The sequence below is a fragment of the Mobula hypostoma genome, chromosome 9, assembly GCF_963921235.1.
Source record: "Mobula hypostoma chromosome 9, sMobHyp1.1, whole genome shotgun sequence".
Taxonomy (NCBI): domain Eukaryota; kingdom Metazoa; phylum Chordata; class Chondrichthyes; order Myliobatiformes; family Myliobatidae; genus Mobula; species Mobula hypostoma.
Window position 1 is genome coordinate 35,673,505 of NC_086105.1, and position 27,328 is coordinate 35,700,832.

At 41.1% G+C, this 27,328-nt stretch overlaps 2 protein-coding genes across 3 annotated transcripts in view; one reads left to right on the forward strand and one right to left on the reverse strand.

The window, feature by feature from the left end:
• The window catches only part of LOC134352361 (structural maintenance of chromosomes protein 1B-like), a 107,347-nt gene extending 89,516 nt beyond the window's left edge, over positions 1-17,831 (reverse strand). Inside the window, exons 1-5 of the mRNA XM_063059670.1 lie at positions 17,617-17,831; positions 10,150-10,338; positions 9,402-9,514; positions 6,118-6,321; positions 1,334-1,572 (exon numbers count right to left, since the gene is read on the reverse strand). Of these exons, the coding sequence (XP_062915740.1) occupies positions 1,334-1,572; positions 6,118-6,321; positions 9,402-9,514; positions 10,150-10,338; positions 17,617-17,725 (854 nt within the window). The 5' untranslated portion in view covers positions 17,726-17,831. The remainder of the gene's footprint in view (positions 1-1,333; positions 1,573-6,117; positions 6,322-9,401; positions 9,515-10,149; positions 10,339-17,616) is intronic.
• Positions 1-27,328, forward strand: part of LOC134352362 (RIB43A-like with coiled-coils protein 2) — a 55,243-nt gene that overhangs the window by 10,323 nt on the left and 17,592 nt on the right. Inside the window, exons 1-5 of one of the 2 annotated variants that reach the window (XM_063059672.1) lie at positions 17,968-17,998; positions 18,117-18,276; positions 18,954-19,035; positions 20,585-20,929; positions 24,598-24,716. In XM_063059672.1, the coding sequence (XP_062915742.1) occupies positions 18,160-18,276; positions 18,954-19,035; positions 20,585-20,929; positions 24,598-24,716 (663 nt within the window). In that variant the 5' untranslated portion in view covers positions 17,968-17,998; positions 18,117-18,159. Of the gene's footprint in view, positions 1-17,967; positions 17,999-18,116; positions 18,277-18,953; positions 19,036-20,584; positions 20,930-24,597; positions 24,717-27,328 lie in introns of those variants that run through there. The other variant, XM_063059671.1, reaches the window with a different exon arrangement.

The window sequence follows — 27,328 nt, forward strand, 5'->3', positions numbered from 1 at the left end:
ACAATGTTTCAGGCCAAGACCCGTTACCAGTTCTCATGAAGGTTCTCGGCCCGAAACGCCAACTGCTTATTCACTTCCATAGACGTTGCCTGGTCTGCTGAGTTCCTCCAGCATTTTGTGTGTAATGGTTTGGATTTCCAGCATCTGCAGAATCTCTTGTGTTGATGATTCCAAATTAAACTGTTTAAATAAATCTTTGGAGGAATGACAGCAAATCCTATAATATTGGGATGATCTGGTTTACGAACATGTAATGACCAATTTGGAAATAAAAACAAAAGATCTAAATTAGGTATCCTCAACACAATGTGCCTAATACATAAGACCATAAGCTGTTCGGCTCATCAAGTCTGCTCTGCCATTCAATCATGGGCTGATCCAATTCTTCCAGTCATTCCCACTCCCCTGCCCTCACCCCATACCCTTTGATGCCCTGGCTAATAAAGAACCTATCTATCTCTGCCTTAAATACACCCAATGACTTGGTCTCCACAGCCGCTTGTGGCAACAAGTTCCACAGATTTACCACTCTCTGACTAAAGTATTTTCTCCACATCCCAGTTCTAAAGGACGTCCTTCAATCCTAAAGTCGTGACCTCTTGTCCTAAAATCCTCTACCATGGGAAATAACTTTGCCATATCCAATCTGTTCAGGCCTTTTAAGATTCAGAATGTTTCTATAAGATTCCCCCTCATTCTCCTGAACTCCGGGGAATACAGCCCAAGACCTGCCAGACATTGCTCATACAGTAACACTTCCATTTCTGGAATTATTCTTGTGAATCTTCTCTGAACCCTCCCCAATGTCAGTATAGCCTTTCTAAAATAAGGAGCCCAACACTGCACACAATTCTCCAAGAGTGGTCTCACGAGTGCCTTACAGAGCCTCAACGTCACATCTCTGCTCTTATATTCTATACCTCTAGAAATGAATGCCAACACTGCATTCACCTTCTTCACAACCAACTCAACCTGGAGGTAAATCTTTAGGGTATCTTGCACAAGGACTCCCAAGCCCTTTTGCATCTCTGCATTTTGAATTTTCTCCCCATCTAATTAATAGTCTGCCCGTTTATTTCTTCCACCAAAGTGCATGACCATATGATTTCCAACACTGTATTTCGTTTGCACTATTTTTTCCTTCACTGCACATTACTGAGGGAAAATTTGTGAATTACTTTCCCAAAATGGAAGTTACTTTTTTTATTTTAGAATTTAAATATAATAAGTATATATACTATTTAAGGATTGTCATCTAATGTGATTTCTAAGCAGGTATGATTGGCAGTCTAATGTCCAAATGTCTACTTTAACTGATTAAGTAACAACTCACTTTATCTCCTCCTCCACTTTTTGCAGCTCTCGGTTCAGTTTACCCAACTCTTTCTTCACAGTTCTCACTTCTTCCTCTGTTGTGGCCTTCTTTAATTTCTGACTATTTATAACTTCACTTTTTGCTTGCAGATCATTGCATAACTTTTCTATAAGCTTCTCATTATAATACAAAAGGAAGAGTTGCAATTGAATCTTGCTTTCTTTCAGTTCTTCAACTAACACTTGGTAACGATCTGCCTAAGTGTTTAATCACCAGAAAAATAAAATAGCATAATTATTTGTCATCAACATGTCAAAAATACATTGCAATTACACAAACAAGCACATTAAACCAAAAAATTGTTATGCAATAGGCTATGCATTAACCTAGATAGTAATCAACAATACCAAGGGGTAGAATGACCAATCAGAAACTGTCAGTCAACAACCCAATAATACCAGGAGGTCAAACTTACTTTTGACAGGTAGAATTCACTAACATGCAAAGCAGACCATAATGTCCACAGATCCCTGAAAGTTGCCTCACAGGTGGATAGGGTAGTTAAAAAAGCTTATGGGGTGTTAGCTTTCATAAGTCGAGGGACAGAGTTTAAGAGTCGCGATGTAATGATGCAGCTCTATAAAACTCTGGTTAGGCCACATTTGGAGTACTGTGTCCAGTTCTGGCCGTCTCACTATAGGAAGGATGTGGAAGCATTGGAAAGGGTACAGAGGAAATTTACCAGGATGCTGCCTGGTTTAGAGAGTATGCAATATGATCAGAGATTAAGGGAGCTAGGGCTTTACTCTTTGGAGAGAAGGAGGATGAGAGGAGACATGATAGAGGTGTACAAAATAATAAGAGGAATAGATAGAGTGGATAGCCAGCGCCTCTTCCCCAGGGCACCACTGCTCAATACAAGAGGACATGGCTTTAAGGTAAGGGGTGGGAAGTTCAAGGGGGATATTAGAGGAAGGTTTTTTACTCAGAGAGTGGTTGGTGCGTGGAATGCACTGCCTGAGTCAGTGATGGAGGCAGATACACTGGTGAAGTTTAAGAGACTACTAGACAGGTATATGGAGGAATTTAAGGTGGGGGCTTATATGGGAGGCAGGGTTTGAGGGTCGGCATAACCTTGTGGGCCAAAGGGCCTGTACTGTGCTGTACTGTTCTATGTTCTACAATGGTCATTTGCTGGTACTGGACCAACCTAATAGTGGAAGCTTCTGAAATTGATTTGAGTGGGGAAACGGTCCAGGTTTGGGGAATGAGTTTTTGAATTTTTTGAGCAAGTGGTGGAACAACATTTGCAAGGAGCTCAAACTACTCAACAAAGAGCATCTGTATGAAGTGTTTATTCATGTTATTTAGAATTAAGTTGAATTTTCTTTTATAAACTAGTATATACCCTCAGTGGCCACCATCTGTACACCTGCTCGTTCATGCAAATATCGTAATCAACCAATTATGTGGCAGCAACTCAAAGCTTAAAAGCATACAAAAGTGGGCACAAGGTTCATTTGCTGTTCAGACCAGGGAAGAAATGTGATTTAAGTAACCTAGTCTCTGGAATGATTGTTGGTGCCAGACTGAGTGGTTAGACCATCTCAGAAACTGCTGATTTCCTGGGATTTTCACGCACAACAGTCTATCTAGTGAGTAGCAATTCTGCGGGTGAAAATACCTTGTTAATAAGAGAGGTCAGTGGAGAATGGCCAGACAGGAAGGCAAGAATAACTCAAATAGCCTCGTGTTACAAGAGTAGCGTGCTGAGGAGCATCTCTAAAAGCACAACACGTTGAACCTTGAAGTGGAAGGGCTACAGAAGTAGGCCGCTGAGTGTATATATAGCATTTTTATATTGCCCAAAAATGCCTGATAAATGTCTGATCCAAGAGCATTCCTAGCTAACACAAACAGTATACATTAGGTTCTCTGAATATGTGTCTGAGAACCTTGAAGCCTGTTTTCCAGAGTTCTTTACAAGAAGTATTCTATTACGAGAAAACGGCATGTCCCTTCCCTATAAATAGAAAGAAAGAGATAGAGCGAGCGTGAGGTAGAGAGAGAGCAAAAGCAAGAGAAAATTAAGACTCCTAATGGTCTGCCCAAATCCATAGCATTTGAGGTAGCCATTCCAGCTGCAGCTTTATCCTTCTACTCTCTTGGTTTCTTTTCCCTTGACAGCCAGTGAGGTAGCTTGAAAGTAGTTGCTGCCAAAGTATATATACCATCAGATTACTTAGCTGAGCCATCCTACCAAACTTCCATCTGTTACTGAGTGCCAACAAGTCTACAACTACAGTATGTTTATGTTCCACAAAAGCCACCTGACACCTTACTTCAACTTACCTTGATATATACTTTCATCTTTATGCTTTATACTTACTTAGGTTCCCTATAAATACTTTTATTTTTGCAATTCACCTTCATTCCTTCAGTGATTACAATGTTCATCAAAGGAGGCATCCTATTTCAGACATTAACTAGGATCTGGAACTTAGTAGAGGAGTGGGTGACAGGGAAATACGGGTGAACTCCTGCATGCTACAAAGCCCAAGGTACCAAAAGGGTAGAATTGACCCACAAGTAGAAGGGGTTGAAAATTATCAAAACCCTCATTCTTAATTTTCATACAAATGCTAACAGGTCTACTGGAAAGGAAAATAAATCCCTAAGTCAATGCATGAATTACTACATTCAAACGCAACATTAAACCAACACAAACAAACATCCTACACCTTACATATGAATACAGCTAAATATCTACATACATGGAACACATGCTCTTTCTTCTTTTCAGAAGTAGAATGCAACCACAGATGCCTGGAAGGGATTGGTATTATGCCTGCAGATTCAGTGGGAGAAGCAACGAAACATTACTGCATCATTCACTTGCTTCCACTAAGCCCAGCAACATCACAGGATCATGTAATGATTCACCAAGTACAAACGGACAGCGGACATGTCAATTCCCAAGAGCAAAGACACCAGTAGTTTTCTCACAGAGGATTCAAGATGAGGATTGCCATGGGGTGAACTATCTGGGCCACTGTTGAGCTTGCTTGTAACAACTAAAAATTCACATGTGCCAGTTCTCATTGGTGGGCCAGAGGTGAAGAGTCGGCAGCTTCAAATTCCTGGGCATTAACATCATGAATGACCTGTCCTGGGCACACCACCAAGATGCTATTACAAAGGTGGCACACCTCCATTTTTATTTTCTTGGAAGCTTAAGGAGATTTAGCATGTCACTCAATACACTAGCAGCCTTCTAGATGCATTGGCTACATTTTGGCCTCGTATGGCAATTTCCATGCAAAGGTTCACAAATTGCTGCAGGGAGAAGTGGACACAGCCCTCCTCACCACTGAAAGCATGTACAAGAGTTACAGCCTCTAAAAGGTGGCATCTATCATCAAGGATCCCCAATATCTACATTAAGTCATCTTTGTGCGGCTACTGTCTGGGCACCTGAAATCCCTCACCGTTCAGAAACAGCTTCTTTTCTATAACCATTAGGTTCTTGCATCTTCCTGCAAAAACCCTAATCCCACCTCATCAGTGGAACACTACAGACCACTTCTTGTGATACTACAGGGATGTCTTCCTTTTTGCGATAATGTCTTGTTTTGCAGTCTTTTTGTCGTGTATAATTTATGTTGTGTTGTCTGAATCTACATTCCTATAACACTGCTGCATGCAAGTTTTTCATTGTACCTTTAACTTGCCGTACTTGAGCACATGACAATAAAGTTGACCAGACTAGTCCTGGTTCTTATTAGAAGAACTAAACATTTCCTCACATATGCCAAATGCAGCAGACATCAAGTTAATTGACAAGCTGAGGACACTTTGCAGCTCCAGTAAGCTTTTTTTTTAGGATGTTTGTGAGATGCTGTCAGAAAAAAGCCACCTTCATGAGGTCTTTGAGCTTCAATGGTGATCCTAATATGGTAGCTTTTCTACTTATGCTTATGATCTGAGGCAACACTGATAGAGATAAGAGTGGATCAAGCAGTGAGGAGTCTAGTATCCTATTAAACAGCTCATTTTCTCTCTCAGGTAAAAAAGTGTTAAAAAAACAGCACGGCAATTCTCCTGGTGTCCGATACGTTTATCTTAACAGCAATAAAAGTAGAATACATCGTTTCCAATTAATTGGTGGAATTTTGCTGATGCACATTGGCTGCCAGATTTGCTTACAAGTGACTTAAAAGTTATTGACTAGAATCACTTTGTAGTACCTTGTGAATGGAAGTTTGGCATATACAGTAATCCAATAATCTATTATCCAACTACTCAGATATCCCAATGATTCGGTGTATGTTCACTAAGTAAAGATTGCCACACACCCTTTCCACTTCCAGGGCATCAATTCTCAAGAACCCTCACTCACCCGAGTCTTGATTCCCATACTCCTTTCCTCACATCTGATTTAAAGGAAAAATTTATTATTGAACTCTAGATCGTAAAAAAGGTTTATTAAAAAAGGTGTTGATGAGTTATAAGATCCAATAGGCTGTATTTTTTATAAGTTAATATTCAAATCTTATTGTCAAATTAGCACAAAGCACAAGCTGCCATTTATCACCTCCCTGGTTTATTCTAACTGGTCAACAGTGTACTTACTGAAGTTGCTTTAATCAATTATAAAATAACAGTACATTTTTAACAGATTAGGAACTGAACCAGGATTTTCCTGATTTGCATTTAACATAATCTCAACCAAATGAAGTTACTATTCTCACATGTAACCATATCTGCAAACGTTTAAGAACAAAAAAAATCTTTCAATTTACCTCTTCTTTCTCATACTTAGCATGTTTGCGCTCAACAGCTGCATTTTTCTTTTTATTGTAATTAAATCGAGCTTCTTCTTCTGCATTTACCATTTCTTTCTTCTTCATATCATATTCATTAGATAATTCCCCTGAGTTGCTGACTTGTTCAAACAATTGTGTTCTTTCCTTGGGTTTCTTCATTGCAATATTCTCCACAGTTCCCTGCAACATAAAGCTGGTATTTAAAGACCTGATTTGTTGATAACTAGAGAATATACAAAAATATTAATGACTCGTGTTGTTAAATATTTTGCTGTATTCCTTATTGCCAAATTATATTCCATTTTACACATGTGGTTTGCCTTTAACTATTTCATCAGACTAAATAAACACTGAAATGGAAGCCATGGTAGGTCATACCAAAGGCTTGTTACACCGTTCCATATGATCACAAGTGATGTGTTACCTCATTACCACTTTCCCATGTTGACTATGCATCTCCTGATTCTCTCGACATAAAAAAACCTACTGTTTATACAGATCCATTTTCAAGTCCAGGTATCACTTGAAAGCCAGCATTAAATGCCCATCTCTAACTGCCTGTGAGATGTCAGTGGTGAGTCTTCATTCCTCAACCACCAGTGCTCCTGGTGAAGGAACTTTTACAGTGCTGTAACAGATGAAATTCCAAGCTTTTTGACCTTTTAACAATGCAGGATTAGTTATATATTTCCAAATCAACATGGTTCAACTGTGATGCTCTTTGCCTTTCTTACAAATAGAGTCACAAGTTTGAGTCTTGGAATAGCCTGGGCAGGAACATAACTTTAGTGCATTTTATAGATGATACACACGACAGCTTCTGTAAACCAGAGCTGAATAAAAGTGGTTGATGGGGTGTCCATCAAGTGAGCCACTTTGTCTTGGATGTTGAGTTTGTTGAGTGAGGAAAATAAATAGCATTCCATTGTGTTCATAAATTGAGCCTTATAGACGATAGAAAGGCCTCGTAATATGAGGAAATGAGTCATTTGTCATAGGATACCCTGCTTTTCACCTGCTCTTGTAGCCACATTGTTAAATGAGGGTCCCATTGTTCTGACCAATGGTCTCCACCCCACCCATGCCTTTGCACCCCTCCCCTCTCCCACACCCCAATTTAATGATGGAAGGTGACTCAGCAATTGTAATGTTATTGAAAATCAAGGAAAGGTAGTTAGCCTCTCTTGCCAGAGATAATATGTTTTCAGTAATGATCTTGTATGTTACTTGCCACATACTCCATCATTTTTGGCATTTTGAAGGAAGATCATTGATGAAGCAGCTGAATATGGTCCTGCTAAAACGTTGACCTGACAAACTTCAAAACTAATGTTCTGGAACCTTTAACAAACACAACCATCTTTCTACGTGCAAGGCATGGTTCCAACCACTGAAATGTTTTCCCTTTCACTTCCATTGTACCAGGTCATCTGGATATTACACTGTCAAATACTCCTTGATATTAAGGATAGTCACCATTGTGCCAATGGAATTCAGTTTCTTTAATCTCTTCTTGTACCCAGGCAGTGAAAAAATTTGAAGCCAGTAAACCTAGTGAAACCTAAACTGGGCACTTATGAATAGGTTGAATGATTCCTGACATCACTATTGAGAACAGCTTCCATCATTTTGCTGATAATCAAGTAGATTGATTGGTAGTAATAGGTATTTCAGATCTAGGTGAGCAATCTTATCCATTCTAAAATACGAGAATAGCTAAGTCACAGCTAGTTCTGGAGTGCAGATCTTCAGTACTATATGTGGCATGTGCTATACTCAGCCAGTACTATACTTCAGTACTATATGTGGGGTCCAGTGGCACTTGCTATCACATGAAGCTGATCAAATTGGTTGGAGATTGTCTTCTGTGATGGTGTCAACACAGGAATAAGCACTTCCAGTTGAACATGTTATCAAATGTCCTAACCTTTTCTTCAGCAGTTACTTGCCAGATAGCACCATAAGTGAGGAGGTGCTGTTTGAAGCTTCCACCTCACATTAGATGTAAAATTGTACACAAGCAGTTGTATTAGGGCTCCAAAGTGTAAACTGATTTGTTGGTTTTGAGAATAATATGTCTATTGCATGTTGTTTTGCATATACTGTCCTGTATTACTGCTTCACCTGGCAGGTACTTCATCAATTTAGGTACGCCTGATACTGCAGCAGCATGTACTTCTGCAATCCCCATTGGTCCAGAGTTGGTCCCTTGGCTTATTACCATTGATAGAATGGCTGGGTCATGAGATTGCAGATTGCTCTCAGACTATTCCATTTAGTTTGCTTACAGTGCAACACAGCATGATGTGCGATGTCCTTGGTGTGAAGACAGTACTTCTGTCTCCATAAGAACTATGCAGTGATCATCTCCAGACCCAGCAGCTCATTCTGCGGTGGTATTCCCAAAGCAGGCTTGGCGAGGGATATTGAAGTTCTCTACCAACTGTATGTGTCCTTTCAATTCTTTTTCAAGAGTTTCAATTCACTCAGTGACTTAAGTCTCCAAATCTTCTTTGGTTATGAATTTTAAAGATTTACCACTCTCTGGGTGAAGAATTTTTTCACTAGTGCCATGAATAGCTAGCTCTTATCTTGAGACTGTGTAACATAGTCTAGACAACACAGTCAGTGAAACATCAACTCCATGTCTAAGAACTTCCTGTATTTCAATATTGCCACTTTTCATCTGTAAAAACTCTTAAGGACTCTGAGGAAAAAAAATACTAGTAAACACAAAATTTGCACTAAAAACTGAAGAGGTGAGGTTAGTAATGGGCCCAAGAAAACATGAGCAAATTGCTTAATTCCACCTTAATTTCCAAAGCACAACGTCTTTTTCTTGCATAAAAATTAAGATTAAATTGCAAGGGGAGATTGTACAAAGTTGGACTATGTTCTCTCAAATTAAGAAGGTGAAAGGGTGATTTGATCATTTACAGATAGAAAAAACTATGCAGCAAAAGCAACAATGAAAAACTAAACTTGGGCATTTAATTACACTAAATTTAAAGCCAGTCTTTCCGTAAACAGAGAATAGGGAAAACTCCTCTGCAAATATCAATTGATGGTAAACCAATTCATAATTCTATATCAAAAACTTATATGTTCCATGAAAGGTATTTAGAAATATGATGGGTATATGGAGTTATTTTACTAATCCACCATAATTTCATTACATTACAGAAAGGGTTAAATAGCCCAATCCTATTCTTGCATTCCAAACACACAACTAAAATAAACAATCATAATTTTCTTAATACCTGAAACACCAGGCAGTTTCTACCTTTCAGTAGAATGCCAATTTTTTCAAGTTCATTTGAGTATTCTGTTCGACTGATAGCTTTATCATTTAATCGAAATTCTGAAGAATTACCTGACAAAACAATGATAGAAAACGAATTCACCATTTAGCTTCCATAACTATACTTTGCTCATAATATTAATCTGTTGAGTAAATCAAATATAGGATATAAAAGCTTTTCTGAAAGTGTCAACACTCATATCACCCAAACATTCTCTTTTCTCCCCTTTGCCACATACAGCAGGCTGAAGGACAGCTTCTATTCCACTGTTATCAGACTCTTGAACGGATCTCTTGATGATAAAAAAAACTCTAAACCTCTCAAAATACTTGGTTATGAGCTTGCACTTTATTGCTACCTGCAATGCATTTTTGGTAGCTTTTACACTTTATTATTGTTTTTGCTTATTATAGCTCAATGCACGGTGTAATGATTTGATCTGTATAAACAGTACGCAAAACAGGTTTTCACTGTATCTTGGTATATATGAAACTGTTCATAAATTAGCAATGTTTAGCTGAATTGTAGAAAAAATGTAGTAACTCAAAGGGATGGGTTCTCAAAAATCATTTTAATTACAAATATTTTGTTAATTCCTCTCAAGTCTGATAGTTTAAGATTAAATATGCTATAAAAGATGCCTGAACAGATATAATAACAATAATCTGATAATCTTTTAATTAGAAACAGCAACCCCTTCCTTTACCAACAATGGCTCTGGTAAATGTTAGCTCCTCTCCATTTTCCGTCTCATACAGCATAGTGACCCTTGCCATAGGTGACACAGGATGTCCTATATGAGCACCATGAATCAGGTCCTTCATGTGCTTCACTCTGAGATTAGCAGTTCTCTCGCCCATCACAAAACTGATAGCATCCATTATATTGGACTTCCCTGTCAATGAAAGTAAAGGTGAGATCAATTTGTAAATATTTATTCTGCAGGAAATTAATACAGCATAAAAAATTAGGTTTACCATTATGTATGTTGTTCTTAACAGTTACATGTATACCACTTCAAAACCAAATTTAGAGAAGCAAATCAATTTCACCAATTGTTCAATGGAATTAAAGTTCAGTATTTGAAAGATTTAGTAAAAACAATCTCAAAATATTCCATGTGATTTAGACAGCTAGTAATACCTTAATCTGTTTTATATTCAGGATTCTACTATCTTTTCTCAAAAACCAGCAAGAGCTCAAATCTTTGAGAGTTAAATAGTTTGGAAAGCACTGATTTGTTTTTTCCAACTATATATGTTTACAACCACTGAATACTTAAGGAGATCTTGATTTCTGATCCATTCTCTGGAATGGAATTTACATAACCAACATTAAAGGGCACAATGTAAGGTATGATGCAATAGCCTTTTAAATGAGCATGAAAAAAAAGCAAGACAGGGATTTTTTAAAAATTGAGAACCTGGGAGTGAAGAAGCTTAGAACACAAACGAGCAGTCATTGTGGAGGTCTCGCATGTCTTTATATCATTTTATTTGCTGTATAATTTCTTTCAAGAATCTGAAAGTCAGATGTAAAGAGAAGCATTCTCTATTATTTTGAGGAATACTCCCAAGGATTGGTAATCATTGACATTAGAGTCACTGACAAATATATGCAAACTGTCAAAATGGTTGTTGTAATGCATCTAGAGTGGTAGTGGGTAGTGTTTGTCGCTCTCAATTTCAGCTTCCACTGCTGGCTAGCAGTCTTGTGAAAAGGACAGCAGAATGTGCAAGTCTCTCCCTGCCAGTACACAACCTCTCCAACAGCAACCCTCATTTAGTGCCTCATCACTGACAACACACGGAAACTCAACTCCTTTTGGACTCAGGCTGAACAACAGAGGACAGGGAGGAGGTCTCGCACCTGCACGTGTACACACAGGCCACCAGTGCGTGGACACGTCCTGGTACTTGTGAACCAGATCCCCAGCAATGGGTAAAAAGCCCCACTGCCTTGCGGGCAGACTCGGAAGACAAAGACTACAGGAGTAAACCCAGGCAGTAAATCCAGAGCAGAGCCCCTAAGGCATTTGGATGTCATTGACCATCCTCCCAGCAGCTCCTGCAGCCAAGCTGGTGCCTGACGAAGGGTCTCGGCCTGAAACGTCGACTGCGCCTCTTCCTATAGATGCTGCTTGGCCTGCTGCGTTCACCAGCAACTTTGATGTGTGTTGCCAAACATATTGCTTCATTAGCTTTCCTTTGGACTACACCAGTGGGGCCGAGAGGGGAAGATCTTTATGACTAGGCACCTCAGGATCTCCAAACCTTCTGCCCAGGTTTGTGATAATGATGATGATGATTACCCATTGTCCTTCGAGACAGACAGATGCCAACCAACATGAGAAATGGAGAAACCCAAAAGGCACCCTGGCACATCAATGGTAATGGCGCAGAAGAAATGTACTCTAGGATGGATTGGCAGCAATGGAAGCTGGTTAATTTGAAGATGATCATTAGACACACAAGAAAATAGAAACAAATATAGTCCACCAGGCACCTCAAACCCACTGCGCCTTTCAAACATGATAATGGCTCATCTATTCTGGCTTCAACTTCTCTTCTATGCCAGTTCTCATTAACCCTCAGTCTTCCAAATAAGTGCAACGATTTAGCCTCAAATACAAGGGAGGGGCAGAGAATTTAGTATTCTCTACCTGATTAGAGAAGAAATTTCTATACACTTCATTTTTCAGTGACTGGTGTGAACCTCCCACCAGTGAAAAATTCTCACTAAGTATTTATCAAGTCCCTGAGGACCTTAAATGAGGAAATCTGCAGATCCTGAAAATCCAAGCAACACACACAAAATGCTGATGGAACTCTGCAGGCCAGGCGGCATCTATGTAAAAAAGTACAGTCAATGTTTCCGGCTAAGACTCTTTGGCAGGACTGGAGAAAAAGAGATGAGGAGTTGATTTAAAAGGTGGGGGGAGGGGAAAGAGAAACACCAGGTGATAGGTGAAACCAGGAGGGGGAGGGATGAGGTAAAGAGCTGGGAAGAGCAAAAGGTGTAGCCATGGGCACTCCCACGAGTCCCAGCTACGCCTGCATTTTTACTCGGCTAGGTGAGTCACAGTCTATGCTCCAAGCCTACACTGGTGTCCGTCTTCCATTTTTCCTATGCTACATCGACGACTGCATTGGTGCTGCTTCCAGCACCAATGCAGAGCTCATCGACTTCATCAACTTTGCCTCCAACTTCCACCCTGCCCTCAAATTTGCCTGGCCCATGTCTGACACTTCCCACCCCTTTCTTGGTCTCACTGTCTCCATCTCTGGAGACAGTTTATCTTGTGATGTCTATTATAAACTAACGGACTGTCAAAGCTACCTGGACTATACTTCCTCCCACCGTTACTTGTAAAAAAGCTATTCACTCTCAATTCTTCCATCTCTGCCGCATCTGCTCTCAGGATGAGGCTTTTCATTCCAGAATGAAGATGTCCTCCTTTTTCAAAGAAAGGGGCTTCCCTTCCTTCACTATCAACGCTGCCTTCAACTGCATCTCTTCCATTTCACATACATCTACTCTTACCCCATCCTTCTGCCACCCTACCAGGGATAGTGTTCCTCGTCCTCACCTATCATCCCACCACCCTCCGCATCCAGCACATAATTCTCCAGAAATTACGCCATCTACAACAGGATCCCACCACCAAGGACATCTCTCCCTCCCCTCCACTTTCTGCTTTCCACAAGGATCGCTCCCTACGCGACTCCCTTGTCCATTTGTCCCTCCCCACTGACCTCCCTCCTGGCATTTATCTTTGCAAGCCCAACAAGTGCTACACTTGCCCTTACAACTCTTCCCTCACTAACATTCAGGGCCCTAAACAATCCTTCCAGGTGAGGTGACTCTTCACCTGTGAGTCTGTTGGGGTCATATTTTGTGTCTGGTGCTCCCAGTGTGGCTTCTTCTATATTGGTGAGACCCGACATAGATTGGGAGACCGCTTCACCAAGCACCTACACTTTGTCCACCAGAAGAAGTGGGATCTCCCAGTGGCCACCCATTTTAAATTCACTTCCCATTACCATTACAATATGTCAATCAATGGCTCCTCTACTGTCAAGATGAGGCCACACTTAGGTTAGAGGCACAACACCTTATATTCTGTCTGGGTAATTAAGAGTAAGGACTAATTCTGCTAGACGGAGCAGAGTGGTGGTAGAGGGGAACTGATTAGGTCTGGAATCCAAAAAGAAGCGTAGAGCTTTGAGACCTTCCTGATGGGGGATGGAAGTATATAGGGACTGGACATCCAAGGTGAAAATAAAGCGGTGGGGGCCAGGGATCTGCTGTTGTGACTCCCGTCTCCCCTTCCCCCACCACCACTCCGCAGCCCCGTCTTCCTCAGATCCCACCGTCAGCTCCTGGGCCCTCAGAGGCTCCATCTTCCTCTCACCCCAACCCTCCCCTCTCCATTGACACCCCCAGCCTCCCCCCTCCCCCCTCTGATCCCAGCTCTCATCCGTGCCGGGTCTTTACCATCCCCTCCGACCTTCAACTGTCGGAGGCAGAACGCTCTGTTCTCAGTAAGGGCCTCACGTTTGTCCCCCTTCGCCCACACCTCAGCGAGTTCCGTGTTCGCCATGATGCGGAACTTTTCTTCCGCCGTCTCCGTCTCCGAGCCTACTTCATCCCTCCTCTTCTTCATGGACACCCCGCTCTGGTCTTCTGCCTGCTCTGGATCTCTTTATTGCCAACTGCCGACGGGACATCAACCGTCTCGACTTCACCGCACCTTGTCCCCATTCCAACCTCACTCCTTCGGAACGCTCTGCTCTCCACTCCCTCCGCACTAATCCTAACATTATTATTAAACCCGCTGATAAGGGGGGTGCTGTTGTAGTCTGGCGTACTGACCTCTACCTTGCCGAGGCACAGCGACAACTCGCGGATACCTCCTCTTATTTACCCCTCGATCGTGACCCCACTAAGGAGCACCAGGCCATTGTCTCCCACACTATCAACGACTTTATCCGCTCAGGGGATCTCCCATCCACTGCTACCAACCTTATAGTTCCCACACCCCGCACTTCCCGTTTCTACCTCCTACCCAAGATCCACAAACCTGCCTGTCCTGGCCGACCTATTGTCTCAGCTTGCTCCTGCCCCACCGAACTCGTTTCTGCATACCTCGACACTGTTTTATCACCCCTTGTTCAATCCCTTCCGACCTATGTTCGTGACACTTCTCACGCTCTTAAACTTTTCGATGATTTTAAGTTCCCTGGCCCCCACCGCTTTATTTTCACCTTGGATGTCCAGTCCCTATATACTTCCATCCCCCATCAGGAAGGTCTCAAAGCTCTACGCTTCTTTTTGGATTCCAGACCTAATCAGTTCCCCTCTACCACCACTCTGCTCCGTCTAGCAGAATTAGTCCTTACTCTTAATAATTTCTCCTTTTGCTCCTCCCATTTCCTCCAAACTAAAGGTGTAGCTATGGGCACCCGTATGGGTCCTAGCTATGCCTGCCTTTTTGTTGGGTTTGTGGAACAATCTATGTTCCGTGCCTATTCTGGTATCTGTCCCCCACTTTTCCTTCGCTACATCGACGACTGCATTGGCGCTGCTTCCTGCACGCATGCAGAACTCGTTGACTTTATTAACTTTGCCTCCAACTTTCACCCTGCCCTCAAGTTTACCTGGTCCATTTCTGACACCTCCCTCCCCTTTCTAGATCTTTCTGTCTCTGTCTCTGGAGACAGCTTATCCACTGATGTCTACTATAAGCCTACTGACTCTCACAACTATCTGGACTATTCCTCTTCTCACCCTGTCTCTTGCAAAAACGCCATCCCCTTCTCGCAATTCCTCCGTCTCCGCCGCATCTGCTCTCAGGATGAGGCTTTTCATTCTAGGACGAGGGAAATGTCTTCATTTTTTAAAGAAAGGGGCTTCCCTTCCTCCACTATCAACTCTGCTCTTAAACGCATCTCCCCCATTTCACGTACATCTGCTCTCACTCCATCCTCCCACCACCCCACTAGGAATAGGGTTCCCCTGGTCCTCACCTACCACCCCACCAGCCTCCGGGTCCAACATATTATTCTCCGTAACTTCCGCCACCTCCAACGGGATCCCACCACTAAGCATATCTTTCCCTCCCCGCCTCTCTCTGCATTCCGCAGGGATCGCTCCCTACACAACTCCCTTGTCCATTCGTCCCCCCCCATCCCTCCCCACTGATCTCCCTGCTGGCACTTATCCGTGTAAGCGGAACAAGTGCTACACATGCCCTTACACTTCCTCCCTTACCACCATTCAGGGCCCCAAACAGTCCTTCCAGGTGAGGCATCACTTCACCTGTGAGTCGACTGGGGTGATATACTGCGTCCGGTGCTCCCGATGTGGCCTTTTATATATTGGCGAGACCCGACGCAGACTGGGAGACCGCTTTGCTGAACATCTACGCTCTGTCCGCCAGAGAAAGCAGGATCTCCCAGTGGCCACACATTTTAATTCCACATCCCATTCCCATTCTGACATGTCTATCCACGGCCTCCTCTACTGTAAAGATGAAGCCACACTCAGGTTGGAGGAACAACACCTTATATTCCGTCTGGGTAGCCTCCAACCTGATGGCATGAACATTGACTTCTCTAACTTCCGCTAGGCCCCACCTCCCCCTCGTACCCCATCTGTTACTCTTTTTAATGCACACATTCTTTCTCTCACTCTCCTTTTTCTCCCTCTGTCCCTCTGAATATACCTCTTGCCCATCCTCTGGGTCACCCCCCCCGTCTTTCTTCCCGGACCTCCTGTCCCATGATCCTCTCGTATCCCCTTCTGCCTATCACCTGTCCGGCTCTCGGCTCCATCCCTCCCCCTCCTGTCTTCTCCTATCATTTTGCATCTCCCCCTCCCCCTCCAGCTTTCAAATCCCTTACTCACTCTTCCTTCAGTTAGTCCTGACGAAGGGTCTCGGCCTGAAACGTCGACTGCGCCTCTTCCTATAGATGCTGCCTGGCCTGCTGCGTTCACCAGCAACTTTGATGTATGTTTCCTGGAGTATTGTGTGCAGTTTTGGTCCCCTAATCGAGGAAAGACATCTTTGCCATAGAGGGAGTACAAGAAGGTTCACCAGATTGATTCCTGGGATGGTGGGACTTTCATATGAAGAAAGACTGGATGAATTGGGCTTGTACTCGTTGGAATTTAGAAGATTGAGGGGGGGGATCTGATGGAAACGTATAAGATCCTAAAGGGGTTGGACAGGCTAGATGCAGGAAGATTGTTCCCGATGTTGGGGAAGTCCAGAACGAGGGGTCACAGTTTGAGGATAGAGGGGAAACCTTTTAGGGCCGAGATTAGGAAAAACTTCTTCACACAGAGAGTGGTGAATCTGTGGAATTCTCTGCCACAGGAAACTGTTGAGGCCAGTTCATTGGCTATATTTAAGAGGGAGTTAGATATGGCCCTTGTGGCTACGGGGGTCAGGGGGTATGGAGGGAAGGCTGGGGCGGGGTTCTGAGTTGGATGATCAGCCATGATCATAATAAATGGCGGTGCAGGCTCGAAGGGCCGAATGGCCTACTCCTGCACCTATTTTCTATGTTTCTATTACCACTCGATCTTCTGAATTCTAAGGAATGCAGATCCCAACCATACAGCTTTCTTGATTGAAAAACCTTTTCACCCCAGCAATTAGCCTGGCGAATCTCCTTTACAGTGCCTCCAGTCCACCCATATCCGCTTGTAGTTAAAGGGAGGGGGTGCAAACTCTAAACAGTATTCTAAGTATATCACCAATACACTGTAGAACTGTAACAGAACCCTCCGATTCTTACACTTAAATGATCAATGATGCAACACAAAATGATCTAAGGATTATGAGTGGAATAAAGAGATACAGAAAGCAAAAAAGTGAAAAAGCAGATATACAACACTGGCATCATCACAATCTACCATTAAAAACATTTATACTCCAAAGCATAAAAACATTGTCATATATGATCACTCAAAATTCTACAGTTCCTCTAATTCTGTACACTGGTCCAGGACTCCCACTCAGATCTGTTCCTTCTCCGCCTACCCCAACCCCTCCTTAGGAGATGGTCGGGATGAGGAGGCGTCGGCGGCAATGTCGAGGGAGGGGTGGAGGGATAGCGATCACGGCTGATCGTGGCTGTTGTGGGCCTCGGGCACCGCTCATTACCTGATCCATTGGGGCCGATAATGCAGTTGAAGCGCATGAAGGGCCCAATCAACTGTCGCCCTTTCCACGATTTGAAGTTTTCGACTTCAATTAACTTCAAGGATCCCATTTTGGAGAACGTGACTGCTTTTACTTAATGTACAATGTCATCAGAGGGTGAAACACCTTTCCTCATCGACTGAACTACGTTCCTTTAAATGGCGTCACATCTCTAACGCCACAGACAATAAAGGCGGGAGCAGCAGGCAGCGCGAGAACTAGCGATGCTCGTGAGAGAATATCGCGAGAATATCCAAGCGCTCTCGCCCCACCTCTGATCGCCTAGCAACAGTTTCAGTCGCGTACACGCGATGTAAACTTAGGCATGGGAAGAAAAAAAGAGGTAATTGTGCATTGATCTGTCGTGGTGCAGCCAATAAATCATCTGTCACTGGTAAATTTGTTTATAAGAGATTGATTCCTTTTGAATTACATACATTTAAACCGTTTTTTGTTACTAGATTTGGGAGAATAAAGAAATCTTCCTTGAACTCTGAAATAAAAATGCAAAAGCTGGATGGTCCAGTGGATCTGAAAGAGGCGGCTATAATTGCACGAAGAAGGGATGTGGAAGTTCAGAGGAAAAACAGAGTTTTTAATACCAGAGTCAGGACAATTGGGGTATGTGTGGGAAATTACACGTCTTTTCAATTATTATCATAGGGGATTATAAAGAGCAGTTAACATGAAATGCATTTTGTTACAAAAATTCTGAAAGCAAGAAAAATAAGTTGCAGAGGATTATATGCCTGTCATAAAGACATTTTTGTCTTTTCAGCATCAGTTAATGTTTGAACTTTAAAAAATTGCTATCATTTCAAAATAATTAATGTATTGTCTGAAATTGGCACATCGTGAGTACAAAACTGTTTTCAACAACGTGCTGTAGGTACTATTTAACCAATGTGTAAATTTAAGAATGTTTTACAATTGCATAAAATAATAATAATAAATACTTCATTGATTTCGTGGGAAATTCTTTTGTTACAGCAGCAACATTTAAAACACACTCAGTGTGCAGACTTAACTAATAATAAAGTACAGAATAATATCAAGTGATTTGAAAGAAAGAACCAAGAAAAATGTAAAAAGTATATCATATTATGTAATGTTAAGTAGTTCTACCTTTTTAGTATGTATTAATAAGACAAAATGATTTTGACACTGCTCAGTTTTTGACATCACCAAATCATGATTGCATTACAAATAATATTATTTCAGATATACTGAATGGGTATATACCATAGCAGTTTGAAAGAGATTTGTACAATTATTTGTAAATGTATGTTTTTTCCAAGATTGATCAGCAGGCATTGGATGCTCAAGTCCAAGATAGGAAACTTCGGGAAGAGACAGAGGCTAGTAAACATGTTGCCTACGGTAAGTTTAAAAATAAATTCTGATTACAGTATAATAGTTCAAGATTCAATCCAAATGATTTAGATGCCTAAGATACTAGTTTTGTCATTTCCCAGCATTTTTCCATTTAAATGTTTGTAGTTGTCGGGCCATAATAAATAATTGATCCTTCTTTGGTTACATTGTAAAACAGAAAACAACTTAGAAACTCAATTATTATAAGATATATGGTGTCAGATATACAGTATACACATTTGCAAAGCAGTACTTACATTTCCCTTAAAACTTTTATTAGAATCTGGCGGAATATTACACACCTTTTTCCATCTTTTGGGTATCTTTCAGTGTTTAGCAAACTCACTTTTCACTCAGTTCCATGTGGGTGCTGAGAAACATGGGTAAGGAAATCACTTTTCATTCCTGTCCAATTCAGAATTCATGTCTGGTGGAAAAGGAAGTACAGTCTGCTGGGAGTGGGTCCTTATTCAATTTGTGCACTGATAACATGCTTAATCCTCTCTTTCTGTTCTCACCATCAATACACACTTCCTCAATCCAACTGACATTTTATTCCAATAGTACTAGATTTTCTGAGGAAAATTGAAGGCTAAAACTTTGAAAAGATTTGGCACTTGAAAATTTCCACAGATGGAAAATTCTAACTGGCTGTATCACCATCTGGTATTGGTGAGGAGGGCTACTTGCACAGGATACAGGATTGAAATAAGCTGCAGAGAGTTGTAAAATTAGTCAGCTCCATCATAAACACTACAGTCCATGGTATCCAGGACATCTTCAAGGTGTGAGGTCTCAAAAAGACGGCATCCATCATACTGCCATCACCCAGGTCATACCTTGTTCTCATTGCTACCATCAGGAAGGAGGTACAGAGGATGAAGGCACATGCTCAACGATTCAGGAACAGCTTCTTCTCCTCTGCCATCTGATTTCTGAATAGACATTGAACCCATGAACACTAACTCACTACCATTTTTATTACTATTTTTGCACTACTTATTTAACTTAATTATTTACTATATATATATATATATATATATATATATTCACAGCTTTTTCTTTATTATTGTTATGCATTGTACTGCTGCTGCAAAGCCAACACATTTCACAACATATAACAATGATATTAAATCTGATTCTAGTTCAGAAAACTGTATATAGAACTAGAGTAGGGTTTCTCAACCGCGGGTCCATGGAACCCTAGGGTTCTAAGAGAGGTCATCAGGGGTTCCATGAGAGATCATGATTCAAAAAAATAAACCTCATTTTTTGAATGTCACAGGATGCGCAATGTTAGCACTGACAGTGGTGGGCAGTGACCAAGCAGCCCCATTAACAATCTCGTCAGGGGTCTCTCAGCCCAATATGGCAGTGCACAGTAGGACTGTGTTTATTTGGTTGAGTCCAGAGGGGAGGATGGTAGGCTGATGTGGAGTGTGAAGTGCGTTTTCTGAGCATTGAATGGATTCACCCAACTTGTGCTGTGACGTCAGCCTCTCCCTGTGTAAAATACACAAGGGTATTTTATTACTTTTCTTATATTTTGCTGCAGCGAAAGATTTGATCCGACATGACCAAACAATGCGCCTTCTTGATGATCGATACAAACGTGATATGATTAACTTAAACAAGGCTATTTCTGAATTCCGTCTGGCCTATCAGAAGCCTGAAACACGCCGTGAGTTTGATCTGAATGACCCACAGGCTTTAAAAAAAGATGTCCCCGCTCGAATTTCAGACAATGATCCTCGTTGTACAGTGTCTAGCATACAGATGTTTACTGGTGAAGACTTAAATCAGCAAGAAAGGATTAGGCGTCAACAGGAACAAGTCCGGGAGTGGTCATTTGAACAGCAGCGAGAACTAAAGAATGCTTTGGAAGAGCAGAAGCTTGCAGGTTAGTAGAATTACAAATAAAAATTCAGCTGAGTGATATTAATAATTTTTGCATGTAACGATTATCAAAAGGTTTTCACAGATTTTCTATGATGGCATGTCTCTTTCATCTGTTCAGTTCTGCTTTGAAAGAGAACATATAGACCAGCTGTATTCCAGTATGCTGTAGTATTAACATATCGTTTTTATTTAATCATTTAGTTCTCTTTTTTGTTTAGACATTGTTGCTTCATTCCATATAATTATGGACCCCTATCGCATACTGTTTCTGTTGAAAGGTATGCAGGAGATGATTCTCAAATGATTGCAGGCACTGATGAACTCCTGGCTGTTCAAATCTACTTCCTGGTTTAGAAAGGATATTTGGATAGGACTAAGTCTTGCTATAAAGTCATCTAAATAGAGCAAATTAATTTCCTTGGCCTACCAAGAGTTTTTTTTTTAAGATGTGTGGATTTTCATGGGTACATTGTATAGTATACCTAACTCAATGTATGGTAAGTATTTCCATGGATTCAACAGATTTAAAATGAATTCGAAGAAAGAATATATTGTTTGAAGACTAGGTGGATTACAGCCTCTGCTTTTCCACCAGGACCTGGTTTAATTCTGGTCCAGACCAATAGAGGCCTTTGTAAAGCCTCTTTCATCGATTCTTTGTTTGGGCTCATAATATTTTTCAATGATTTACATTTCATGGTGCAAGACACACTTTCAACTTTGCATAGAAAGGCAAGGAAATAACAGTTTACTGCAGAGATATCTGAAGGAGAGAAGCTTTGAAAGAACAGGGAAAAAAAAAGAGCATGTATTAATATAGCTCTCTCCAGATTACCTCAAGAAATACCAAGGGAGTTCATATATAATGAACTACTTTTCATTTTTAATAACTGTGATTCTAATTAAATGTGGCAAAAATATCCCACAGAAAACTGAAATGGGCAATAAGTATGCTTTTGTTTTAAATTATAGGAGAATTGTTGGTTAGGATTCTTGATTATTTTCTGCACAGTTTAAAGAATCATCAATGAACTTTGCAGCATATTCTGTTCATTTAATCTATTTGATTAGATATTATCACAAAGCTACAATGATTTCTTAGTGTGTATAGCCCTCAGATGAACCTTCCTACTTGTGTAAAACAAAGCAAAAATCATCCTGCATAAATTGAACAAGGAGAAATGTATTTGATTTCATGTCTCATCAAAGAATGAAAATTAATAAGATAAACTGAACATAACTTGAACATTCCCTGTGTAGGAATTTATGCAAGGTACATTTTCTAATTCAGACTGCAACCTTAAATAATGTCACCTTATATCACATTAGAAAAATGTAATTTCCATTCAATGCTATGCCGTCCTTAAAAACATTTAGCGGGATTTCCAGTGAGGCACGAGGCAAGATGGCAGCACAGCACTGAACCTGACATATAACCCTCCTTTTTCCAGTTCTCTAGGGCTCATAGATGGTCTTACTACAAGACTGAGTTGGAGAAAGATCTAACTAAAGACATGACCTCAAAAAAAGATTGAAATTCAACCAGGAAACAAGATACCAGCAGATGACACCAAGTTAGCGATTCATCCGAGGAAACAGCTAGGCTAATTAAGCAAACAATGGTGACGGAGGTGGAATCGCTGCGAGAAACGGTAGCCCACATGCTAAAGGAGTCGCTGGAAAAGGCTCTTGACCCCATACAGAAGCATATGGCAGAGAATGGCAACATTCTCCGGTCATTAAAGGAGCAAGCGGACATTCGTGCTAAAAAATTTAGCATGGTCTTCAACAAAATAGACAACATTCAGGTTTGCTTATCCAAGAATGAGAAAGTTACTAACTCCTGTCTCGCAGAGGTGACTGCGATATGGAAGAAGCTAAACAACTTGGAGGACAGATCCAGGAGAAACAATGTGCGGCTGGTCAACTTACCGACAGGCGCTGAGAGCGATGATCCGAGAGGCTACCTCCAGGAGATGCTGCCTAATTGGATTCCAGCGCTCAAGAATTCCCACAGCACTCTATTGGAGATCGATAGAGCACATAGGATCTTTTCCAACAACACCTCAAGACGGCGGACCATGGTTTTCAGGCTTCTACCATACACCGACCGGCAGGCTATCCTGGAGTGCGCAAGGAAAGCCAAACCTACTCTCCCGGATAGCACCCAGCTACAGTTCTTCGCCGACTACAGCCCCGGCACGATGCAGGAACGGCAGGGGTACAAGGAGATCCGCGCTAAGCTTCGACAGAAGGGGATCGACTCGTTCCTCATACACCCGGCGATTTTGAGGGCATGAAGATGTCGTTTAACTCGGCAGAGGAAGCAAAGGAAGCTCTGAATTCATCGGTGCTGGGAGATATGGAAGAAGACCCTGGGCAAAGTCCACACACCCCTCGGGAGGAGATGGAATTGCATTAAGAGTTCGGACCGGCCTGTATGCGCAGTCTAACAGGCACGGGCAAGTTAACGTCCTAGGTGTGAAGTTTTCTGGTTATTCTTTTATTGGAAAGTCATTCGTTGCACTTTTGTATTTAGTTAATTAAGGGGCCAATTTGTCTCTGAGTATTGCAGGTCAAAGTTTTAAGGTAATGGCTCAGTTAACTTGTTAGTACAAGGATAACATGGTAAGGTGATGTAAGTCTGCCTAGATTTATACTTCTTATTTTTTACTTCCTAAGGTGATATTCAATATACCCAGATGTCATACTTCATCAAGAATGAAGCTGAAAAACAGCAGTTTGTTCTGATTCTGAATAACTTTAGTTGTACATGTTCATTTCGGGTTATGTCTCCAGTAGACTTGTTTTCGTTCTTGGGCGCCAGATAAGACATGTATGACGCCATCGCTAAGGGACGGTTTATTAAAGCAACAGTTTCTCGCAAGAGAGCTAATGGGGTCTTGATTATGTGGTATATTATATTTGAGACGGAAATGGTTTTAATTATATAGGGTAATAGGTTTGTCCAGGTTTTTTTTTCTTGTCTCTTTGATATGATTGTCTATGAGAACTGCTTTGTCTTTCTAATTTGTTGGTGCTAGAGGGGGTGGTTATTGTTCAGTGTCTGACATTGCTAAGTGACACTCACAGATGTTACAAGGTAAAGGGTTGAATGGGAGGGCTGATGGGAGGTGGGGTGGGAAGAGGGTAACTCAGGGCTCCACCACCAACTTACAATAACAGATTCAGGGGAAGATGAGCAACACAGATAAATTAGAAAATATTACTATTGTATAAAATAGGAATGCTTTGTCTGTGTATGCACTACTATTCAGTTGGTTGGTGGAGGGGAGAGGGATGGGAGAGGGATGGGGGAGGGAGGGGTGGAGGGAGGGGTGGAGGGGGGATGGTGATGAAGGTTGGGGGGTGGTTGGGATAAACAGTCAAAATGTAATTGGCAACTGGTTGTATTGAATGTAATTTGTTGATGTTGCAATAAAAAATTAGTAATAAAAACATTTAGTGAAATCTATTGAAAGTTAAGTGGTTTAATAGAGAGAAAAAATTTGAATACTTACTGCAATTCACAGTTTTCCTCTTCTCTTTGTCATCATATATTGCATTGTACTGCTGCCACAAAGTTAACAGATTTCATGATATGTGCTGGTGATATTAAACCTGATTCTGATCCTGATTTTTATTTAATTTATCTGGTTCTTTTTCCAGATAAATTGTATGATAAGAATAGGATAGCTTTGGACCGAAGAGTTTGTGAATTGCAACAAATGGAAGAAGACACTAGGAGAGCTGTTACTGTAGCAACAAAGGATTTCAATAGGGCACAGGTTTCAGCTTTTATTTTTTTAATTGTAGATCAAGAGTCAACATGCATTTGTTTTGCTTCATTCCCATGACCTCATGTGATCATGCTGGTAATTATGGTTTAAGGCAGAATGATTATGTCACAAGACAATTTGATTGTTAAGAACAGGTTTCATAAATTTAACAGCTATTGATGTGAAAAATAGAGTAGAAGTTTGGAGATAAGAGGAATCACCATTTTCAGTAAACGGTGAATGTGAACAAAATTCCAAAGTGGTGGAAAGAAGGACTAACAAAATAAAGTAAAGATGCAGTGCAGGAGAATATTATATTTTGTAGCCAAATATTTTGAGGACAATAAGTTGAATATCAACAGAATCAAAGTCATCATCAGAAGATAGAATAAAATCAACATTAAACTCTACATGATTTGCTTGGTGTCAATAAATGCAGATTGGTCAGACAATGCATCGTATTGTTTATAGTGCATGTCTCTAATAAATTCAGCATCTGAGACCCAAAGTGAAATGGTCAACGAAAATCCATCAATTTGGTATTAAGGGATAGAAAGACGTGGGGATTGTGGTTTGAGAGGATCAGGTATTGGAACTGATATATTGGTGAAGAGGACCTTCTCTGTTTATCATGGAGAAGGATGGCTATGGAAGTAGTAGGGGTTGGCTGGTGGTAAGATGATTACATGGGGAGATGGGGTAGCTTTGAGAGAGAGAGAGAGGGGAACAAAAACATTTTCTTGTACTTGCTTAGCTCTTGTATCTGTGGAAAGATTCATCACTGAAAAGAAGAAGGTTTGAAACATCAAAGGAGTCTATCAGCAACTAAAAACTGCAGAAAACAATCTTAGTTTTAGCATGTGTGTGTAGACCTTATTAAGCTGCCAATGATATCCACTGTTATCAGCTAACTGTACTAACTAACTGTACTAACTAACCATTAACTGTTAATGGTTACAACTGATAGTTTCAGTATGCTTCTAGTAATATTGAGTGATTCACAAAGATCATAGGTTCTATTTTGGAGTTCCAATTTATATCAGTAAGAAAGGAAGTGGACATTGTATGAACCAGACCTGATGCCGAGTGAATGTCAGACAGGCTAACGGGAGCAGCATAGTGATCATTTGTGCAAGCAATTCTGGATTTACATCAATTTAGGGATGATTTGCACATAAATAATTTTTAAAAACTTTAGTGTTTGTAATTAATTCAGTTTTGTGGTTAAATTATGAGTTTTTAAATTTCTACCTTGCCAATCATTATATCATTTAAAGTTAAAATTATCTCCCATAGTTTCTAAAATTTTAATGCCAGATGTTAATTTTATAAGGGGCTCCACTGTTGCTTCTTAAGCAGATTGGCAGCGAGTGGGATAACTGGAAAATTCAACTAGTTGCTAAAATAAACACGAAGTGCACTGCTTATCTTTTTACTGCACCAGAAGGTGGAGTTAAAAATATCTCTTTGAAGGGAAGTCTGAAGCCCTACAGAGAACTATAGATGTCCTGATGCACTTTGTTGGTCAGAGGTGTCTTAAAATCTGTTCCCATGGTTCCACACTAAATTTTTAAAAACATAATTTTTCTTCAATAACTTATAATACTACTACTACTACTACTACTACTACTACTACTACTACTACTACCATGTCGACTCAGGCCTAGGGGGCCGGCGTCAGGCACGTTTATGACGGACTCTCCACTTCTCCCTCTCCCTCTCCCTCTCCCTCATCAGTGTGTTCAGTTCACCTACATTAGCCGTGCCGCTGCATTCTAGGAGCATGTTGACCATAGTCTTGGGAAGGTGCCCAGGGTTCATCCTCCCGTGCTTGGGCTCCCATATGATGACTAGACTGGCAGGTAGCTCGGGGTGGTGTGGACAGTGCCCCACTAGTTGCAGTCTTCTCGCCTCAATTTTAGTGGTAGGTTGTTATAGAGCTCAACATTCGTTATGTGCTGTTGCCAACTCACATCAAGAGCCATCTGGAGCATTCGTGTATAGCAACCATCTAGAGATTTTCGCATCGTCTTGGTGAGTGTCCACGTCTCGCATCCGTACGTGAAAATACTTATAATACTACTTTTAAGAAACCTGCTAGAAAGCTAGTAGGGAAAAATTCAAATAGCTGTGTACCTGCATCCTAAATTATGCAAGTTTCTGCTGAAATTGAACAGCAATAGTACATTAAGATAACTTAAGACTACTTTTTCTTGCAGGCATTACAAGAAACCAATGCGTTATTTGGTAGCAGAAGCGTTTCTAGGGGGAAATTCAACTCACACAGAATTTGGTGCCATCATAGTGACTTTTCTTTTTGAGTCGAAAAGTTGTGTGATGAAGGCAACTTTTTCCCCAATCTAATTTGAGGTTGTATCATAGAGTCATAGGATTTTACAGCATAGAAACAGGCCCTTTGGCCCAAGTTGTCCATGCCAACTGAGTGCCATTCACCTACATCCCTCTAACTCTTTCCTATCCATATATCTGTCAAAATAGCTTTCAAATGTTTGGTATTGGTCATATGGATTACCACTACCCTATCTGTGGGAAAAGTTGCTTGTTGGGTCATTTTTAAGTCTGGCCCCTCTTAACTTAAACATATGTCCTCTAGTTTTAGA